The following is an 8,503-nucleotide window of genomic DNA, read 5'->3' as shown; positions in this document are numbered from 1 at the left end:
CTAATTGTCTTGATCTCAGTTTCTCCATTCTAAAGTAATACAATTAGTCTCTAGTTGATGTCTATGATCACCTTTATGTCTGGGGCTCCTAATTCCTGTTCCTAAATCTTCTTTCACAGCTCGTAACAAGGAGCTTCCAGCCCAGTGCTCACAGCCTTCTGTGTGATCTACAGTTTTAAAGCCACACATGCCACACTCAATGTCAAGTATATTACGTGCTGTTATGGTAACCTGCAATAAAAATGATGACTTAAATTAGTCTGGCAGACCTGGCCCTGGCCCTGGTCCAAGCCTGGCATATTGTGATCCCTCTACATCCCAGGTCTCACTTTTCTCAAGATCCTCAGTGTGCTGGCTACATCTGAGACTACCAGTCCCTTCACACATAATCCTAACTTGCTACCAACTTCAGTAACAGCACTCACCCAATGGCCCAAATCTGGCCCAGTATTCAAGACCAGGTTCAATATTATCCATTCTGGACTCATAGGCTACACTAGTCCTCTTCAGTTCAGGGGCACTGATGCCACACAGACATGTTTGGCCTATACACATACATGTTTGACCTATACACATACATGTTTGACCTATACACATACATGTTTGGCCTATACTCAGAATTTTGAGCTTCTTCTCACCAGTAAGCCATCACAGGACAGTGTTTGGGGGAGGGTCCCCCAAACCTGACAGACTTACTTATGCATCCAGCTGTCTCTCCCTAGCACAGGCCTTACCCTTCTGAGCACAGTGTCCTTCTGGCTTTAGTCTTATGAAAATATAAAGTTATCTCTTTTAATAAAGATGGAGCCATATAGCTAATTTGGTGGGTATATACTTGCTGCACCGATTTCCGGAACCCGTAGAAGGAGCTAGAAATGGTGATGCGTTTGTGTGTAATCCCTGAATTATTATGACAGTATGGGAGACAGAGAATAAAGAATTCCTCCAAAGCTCATGGGACAGCTAGCCTGGAGTACTCAACACAGCATCAGACAAAAAGACCCCACCTCAAAGCATGGAGACAGCAAGGACCAACTTGCCTTGTTCCCTGTTCTTTGCACACTCATTGTCACACACTCATGCATAAGCACACACATGTTCACACACACACACACACATAAAAAATATTTTAAATGATTAATAAAAAGCAATTAACAACACCGAAGTGAATGAGGTCAACACAGGAAGGAAACATAAACCCAAACTTGAATAAGAAATTGCAGAGGCTATGATTGATGTGTCCTGTTACCTTGTCCCTGGAAAAGTTTGTCTTCTCCTCCCTCAGAAATCTGTTAACCTCTACCTTGTAGGCAGCATATATATATCTCTAATTCTGAGAAGAATTAGAGAGCCTCTCAGAAAGCCATCATGTTCAGGAATTCTGAATCCTTAGCCTACCCTAAGCTTCTAACCATGACTTAGTTTAGTAACAATGTGCTCCATATATTTATTTCTTAATTCCCCAACTTTCCATGTGTTGGCAACAGTCAGTTTTAGATAGAATAGGCCTTGGAGATCATCTGTCCACTACAGAAAGAGACTGACACCAGTCTCAAAGGCTGCCCCACAATCTATGCTAGCCATTCCGTCTCTCATAGCTTCAAGTTCATCTCACATCCTAAATCCAGACACAAAACATGCAGCCATGTTGAAGCGTACTTATGAAGGGATACAGAAAAAACACCTCTCCCAAGGAGCGTGGGACATGCAACAACAGTACTTATCCCTTGGCCATGCTCTCCCTCATCTGGCATGAAGTGCTTGAGCTTAGGAAGCCAAGAGAAGGATGCATAATATACACATCATGGACCTTGCCTGCCAAGCTCATTTCTCTGGAAAGTAAGATAATACGCAAACAAGTGAAAAAAAATTAAAGAATGATGCAGGCTAAAATATAATTAATTCTGTCAGCACTAAACCCTATTCATCACACACATGTGTCAGGGTCCTTCATGATTCCATACTGAAACTGATTGGGAAGAAGTTAGGGCCGGAAGCCATGAAATCTACCTGGAATGGTCCCAAGGGAAGACTCCTTTCAGGGGCCAGGAAAGGAGTGGAGGGATGATTTGAAGTAAACATAGAGATAAGCCCTACCCAGGGGATCTCTCTACACAGTGACTCCTGCTGCCCTCTGACCCTTCTCCCTAGGAAAGGAATGGCCACCTGACATTCTGACCTTATCTCTTGAGTAGCAGAATAGCAGAATATAAATGTTTGCTTTTGCTTCCTCGTGAGAGATTAATAATCATTCACCTGTAGAGTTTCCATTTGGCTGACACTGCTCTCCATCAGAGCCTTCCCCCCTGAACCATCCACCAAATGCTCCCCTATTATCTTGATGTGTATGCGTATGTGGGCATGGGTGTGTTCCTATGTATATATTTAGGCTTGTGTTTATGCATGTTGTGTGTGTCATACACGCTTCGTTATTAGCACGTTCTGAATTGCTGGGCATGGCTCCATCTACAATCTCTATAATTCTTGAAATTTACTTCCTAGCCTCCAGACATCATTTGCAATTATAATGCTGTCATGAGCAGCAAAGAGATGGCCTAATTAATCATTGTCCGTGCCAGTCCCTATTTGCCACACGAGTTTTGCCGTTGTTTTCCGTAACTGCCTGGCTGGGAATAATTTATATCAAAATGTATTTCTTCATTTTATATCACTGAAAACGTTTACTTAGCATCATGGTCACTGTCCATAAATTCCCTGGAAGCAATGGGGTATAACTAAATGGCAGAGATTCATTTATTATATTCAGCAAATTACATCTAAGCAGCTACTCCAGCACTCAAGCCCTACGGTGTTCAGCATAGCAGGCTGTTGGGGGCTTTAAAAGCCTCTGGGTTCCCCTGACCTTGGTCACCCACAAAAAATCAGAATAAAGAGTCTGCTCCAGAGGTTATAACTGTGTTGCTTAACGTGATCTGGTTCCTTGAAATCCCATTGGTCATATGACTTTCTGATAGACACTCCAGAGCCCTGTGATTATCTGTTCAACCAACAGGCTTTGCATTTGGTAGCCGAAAAGTCATAGTGACTAGCTGAGATGAGTCTCTGTGTAATGACAGTGACAGCTACTAGCCAGCCTGCCTTAGCTGGGTCTCCATTTTCTTTGGAAAGAGTTGTAATGTTAAACATTCAGAAACCTGAGCTGTCGAATGGATAATGAGTCAGGATCACAATCCCTCCCAGATGCCCTCGCCACAGCCCTTTCCTTTGGCCTTCAGTCGCCACCTGTGTTCTGTTACCCTCTGCCCCTGTGTTGTGGTTACTGAGTTCAGACATGTACCCAACAAACATGTATCCGCTGTAACATACACAGAAGGAGTGGTAACCATTATCCTTTATCAAATGCCTTTATTTCCCAGTCATCTTGCTAGATGGTTTGTGTTTCACATCATTTTCCTTAATTTTCAAAAAAAAAAAATCCTAGAAAATAGATACTATTAATCCTGTGACCACACAGAGACCTAGAAGGCTGTTGTCTTACTAACCTCCCGTGACCAGATAGAATTCAACCCCTACCTCCTCCCGAGCCAAATACCCACATAGCATGTGGCCTCTCTAGGGACCGTGATGTACTCTGCTCGGCGAGTTCCTTAGACCCCGGGGTCTCCTGGCTCTTCATTCTATTTGAAGTCTCTCTGCAAAATGGCCTCTGAAATTTCCAAGTCATTCAGTGCAATGAGCTGAGAAGAGAGAGCTCTGCTTAAGAAAGACAGAAGAAGGTCACAGTGGTGGTCATGAATACCACCAGATGGCTTTTGGCCAAGCTGTGTGGTGCCTGTGCACTGCGCCCTGTCCGCAAATAAGAACAGAGGGGAGACCCAGCCTAGGGGACACTTTCCAAAGACCACCAAGAGAAGAGAACAGAGCTGAACTCAGTACTCCAGAGGCGTGGGCTTTTTCCTGTAGAGATGGTTCTGAGCATCCAAGCACCTCAGCATCTTCCCTGCATCCAGCATCTTCCCTGCATCCAGGTCATTGAATCCATCCTTCATACCCCCATTGATGCTGACAATAGGGCGTGGCCTTCATCTGTCAACCACAGAGTGAGTCTGGACTTTGTCCATTTACTATAATCCTCCTCCTCACTTCTGTTCCTGACCATTCTTCCAGTTCCCCCAGAGCAAACATGTATGGGAACCATTTCCCCAAACACTAACAGTGTTAGACCCATGCCCAGAGAAACGAGGCTTCAGAGTGATAACTTCACTGGTCCTTTAGTGTTGTGGGTCTCGGTTAGCCTTCAGGTGGGACCTTTAGAACGACCACCTTTACACATGGGCATGCACACCCCAAAGCAACAAACCACTAAAGAGAGTTTAGCTGCCCATGGGGAATTTGTGGTTACAGACAACACTGCAATGAGGACAGATATGAAGATACCGGTGCGGAGACTGACTAATTGTGATGATGAGTCTCTTCTGAGAAAATGGGAGGGTGTGTATGCTCATGGAGGCCGCGCATGCTCGGTTATGGGTCCATAGCAAAATGGGAGGGTGTGTATGCTCATGGAGGCCGCGCATGCTCGGTTATGGGTCCATAGCAAAGTGGGAGGGTGTGTGTGCTCATGGGAGGCCACGCATGCTCGGTTATGGGTCCATAGCAAAGTGGGAGGGTGTGTGTGCTCATGGGAGGCTGCGCATGCTCGGTTATGGGTCCTTAGCTGATGCTCTAGAAGCATCGGTCAGACTAATCAGAACATTTGAACGAGTTCACAAAAAGCTTGTCACATATCATGAATCAGGTACAACTGGCACACTGGGGGCTCTGGACATAAAATACTTGCCCTGTGACCAAGAGGACCCGATAAAGATGGAGACAGCGTGCTCTTGGAGCCCCAGGGCTGAGCACTTGGACACACAATCATTGGAGCTTGCTGCAGCTGCTCTAGTCAAACTAGTCAGCGAGTTCCAGGATCTGTGAGAGACACTGTCTCAAAAGCTAATGTGAGGAGCGATTTTGAAAACACTCAAAGTTGGCTTATGGCCTCTGTATGTATGTATACACAGGTTCATTCACATCTACACGTACATGCCCATGAACATATATATATATATATATATATATATATATATATATATATATATATATATATATATATATATATATGTTCATGTGTGTGCATGTATGTATGTATATGTGTATGTGTATATGTATGCATGTATATGTATGTGTATATACACACACGCATACACACACACACCTGACATACTGTACCCTTTTGTCCCTAAGCTACAGCCTATTTCCACTCCTTCCCAAATACCCCTCCGTCCCCAAACACCCACACAGATTAATGTTCACCACGCCCTACCTCAACTGCTCACCTGCAGCCTCCTCTCCGCGGGACTAGACTGGAGATGCTTAGACAACACAGCCCATCCCAGACATTCGACTCTGCAGTCCACCCCAATTCCACCCTAGCAGCTTCCTTCCACGACTGACGCTGCCCACAGTGGACCCTGGGAGCTCGTCTCCTCTGGGCACCCCTCTTCACTAGTTTTCTGGGAGACTTGGACACCAAACCCAGCACTTACCAGACTTCCCAGGTTGCCTCTCCCCCTTTCTCTTTCCTCCTCACAGCCACCTGTACTGGCTAAATTAGTCAGGACTGGACTGTTTATTCAAAACCAAAGTCCACCAAAATGGGAAGGAACTTAGGAAGACACCTCCACCAGTACATTAAGAATAATTTTCTAAAGGGCTCCGCAGTCAGAGCGGGAGCAGGGCACAGGGTAGGACGTTGTCCCTGTGGTTGGTGGTCTCCTGAAGAAAGTCAGGGCTGGCTTACAGGATAGTAAGTCCACTATCCACCGCCTGAGACCCCCTGAAAACAAACAAGTTCCAGGAAAAGCCCCAGGTGGCGGCGGCTGAACCAGCAGTGAGACCCCCATCAAATCAAGTCTTATCCACCTAGAAACAAGCTTGTATGGAAAAGCAAACAGACTCGGGCCGTGCCCTTTGGACCTTTGGCAATTCTCCTTAAGCCAGCGCCTCCTATAAATGGAGCACTTTCAAGTGGCCAGGCATTCTCATCGGTGCCTGTGGTGGATCAAGTACCTGCCTGAGAGCCGCCTCCGAAGACCCTGCAGAGCCAGCAGCGGGGCTAGGCCCGTGGCCAGGCCACAGCCGGGAAGCCACCCCACCCATCCATCGGCCATGGGCCCACGGAGGCCTGCTCTGCGGGCGGCACCGCTGCTGCTGTTCCTGCTGCTCTTCTTGGACACCACCAGTGTCCGGGCTCGTGAGTTAGGGGTGGAAGCCTGGGCGAAAGCCAGTGTGGGGACAGAGTGCTGGGTTGTGCTTCAGACCACCAGTTTACATGAGGGAGTAGAAACGGGTGGCAGGCTGGCTATTAGGTAGCTTGGGCTAGGTGAGAGGGAAGGCAATCGCAGGGGTCCTAGGGGAGGGGGTGATGAAAACCAGAGCTAACAGGTGGCTCCGGGTGAGGGCACTAGATAGGAGAGTTAGAAAGAAGGCTTTGGAAAGCTCTAAAATAATTAAGACCGTAAGGGGTCCCTTCTGTCAGCCCCTGGAAGTCACTGGAAAACACGAGAAAGCCAAGGTTCTCCTTTTCTCTTACAGAAGATGAAGTCCTGGAAAACTTCAGCTTGAACTGCCCAAGTAAGGCATTTCCTCACAAGCCGCCGCCTTGGGCACCTCCCACCCTGACTCTTCCCTCCATCCCCGCCTCTGCGCCTGATCCTAAGGACCCTCCTTCCATATATTATCCACGGGCTCAGATTAGAAAGCACTGCTCAGATCCCTGCAAGCGAAGGTGTTGAGTCTCTGTGCACCCAGTCCCCTCCAGCAAAGGATCTCCACTCTTTCTATATTGGCCTTCTGTTCTGTTCCAAGGCTTGGTCCCGAGGTGGGGTCGGGATGAGACTGTGGGCACTGTAGAGAGACATTACTGTGCCGTTTATCACTGACTAATCATTGATTCAGAGTATGTGAGGGTGAAGAAATGCCGACTTTAACCTTTGCGCAGAACTCCAGACCCCTCCACCCCTTCCTATTTACTCTACCCTAGGGGTCAGAGGATCATCAGGCTTGCCGCAATACCCAACTTCCTCTGGAGAACTCTAGGTGGAGAGCTCTAGGATGGCCTCTCCTCTGATGGGGCAGCATCTCCATCTGGTGGTCATATGGCAGTACTACATCAGGGTTCCTAATCAGTTGTTTTCTCACCCCAATCACAAAATTCCTGTCATGGACAATGGAATCTTCCAGAAGTTTCTTCTTAGGGAGGGGTTGTCTGGAAGTCAACCAGACACTCTTAACAACTAACTTTGTCTCGGGTACTTCATAGGTTCTAGTCACATGATAGCATCTTCAAATGGAGAAAACACTTAGCCCTGTCTCTTTGAAAACTTAATTTTTCAAAGGGCCTTCCCATGGATTTTTGCAGTTCCATTAATTGATGCTTGACCCCCCCCCCTTCACGTACTCTAGACGATCTACTCAAGGAATCCCGAATGATTTAAACACCAGACTCAGTAAGAAAAGTAGCGATGTTAAATCTATAAAGACAAATGATGTGAAATCAAGCACCAGTAACTTGTGCTCAGTGACCTTTATCACCTGTGCCGCTGTCCCGCTCTGCCCAGCAGCAGCTGCCTCGGAGAGATGTTTCATCTTCGGGGCTGACTCATTTCCTCTTCGTTTTAGAAGACGCAACTCGATTCAAGCACCTCCGAAAGTACGTGTACAACTATGAAGCTGAGAGCTCCAGCGGGGTCCGGGGCACTGCTGACTCCAGAAGCGCCACCAAAATCAACTGTAAGGTATGGAGGAGGACAGGGGCTGAGGAACCTGCAGCCGGAACCCAGCCTTGCTCCACCGGGGGGTCCCTTATAGAACCTTCTAGCCGTTCCCGGCACATGCTGGAACTTCAACTGACAATATGCCGCCTGAATGAAGAGACTTCCATAGAAAAAGATTTCCAGCCAAGCTTTCCGTCCCATTAGCTTCCAAAGTGTAAATGGAGGGCGTGGCCTAGGAGGCCAGCAGGACTGGCCTATAGAGCTGACCAGGAGATAGACCCAGTAAGTATAGGGAAAAGGTGGTCCTCTCGGGAGAATGCTGGGCGTGTAGCATTTTATGGTGTCAACATTTAAAGAAACATTTAAAGACCTGGTTTGTTCAAATAATGTGCTACTACTTCTCAAGAGATTTGTTAGACTTTGTCTGTTGTCATCAATCGTAGACAAGGGCTGCCGTTGAAGTCTGTGTGGGGAAGAGATGTCCATTTTGCTAAGCTACCCTCTTCCCTCTTGGGCCTTACTGCTGATCTGCACCGTCAAACGCAGTGGGCCTTAGCCACAGGTTAAGTTGAATGAATGCAACTTTTATTCTCGCTGGCTCTATTTCAGTGTAGCCAGCATCCACCTGTGGCTCATGCTGCTACATTAGATCAGACAGCACAAACACGGAGCTTCTCCATCATGCTGGAATGTTCTTTAAATAGTTCCAGAACACAACCAAGGGT

At 47.0% G+C, this 8,503-nt stretch overlaps 1 protein-coding gene across 1 annotated transcript in view; it reads left to right on the top strand.

The window, feature by feature from the left end:
• The first annotated feature begins 6,171 nt into the window (after positions 1–6,171).
• The window catches only part of Apob (apolipoprotein B), a 41,049-nt gene continuing 38,717 nt past the window's right edge, over positions 6,172–8,503 (top strand). Inside the window, exons 1-3 of the mRNA XM_052184767.1 lie at positions 6,172–6,256; positions 6,598–6,636; positions 7,684–7,799. Coding sequence (XP_052040727.1) covers positions 6,172–6,256; positions 6,598–6,636; positions 7,684–7,799 — 240 coding nt within the window. The remainder of the gene's footprint in view (positions 6,257–6,597; positions 6,637–7,683; positions 7,800–8,503) is intronic.

This window comes from Apodemus sylvaticus, chromosome 6 (assembly GCF_947179515.1).
Source record: "Apodemus sylvaticus chromosome 6, mApoSyl1.1, whole genome shotgun sequence".
NCBI classification, from domain to species: Eukaryota; Metazoa; Chordata; class Mammalia; order Rodentia; family Muridae; genus Apodemus; species Apodemus sylvaticus.
This window is presented reverse-complemented; position numbering and strand designations above follow the sequence as displayed.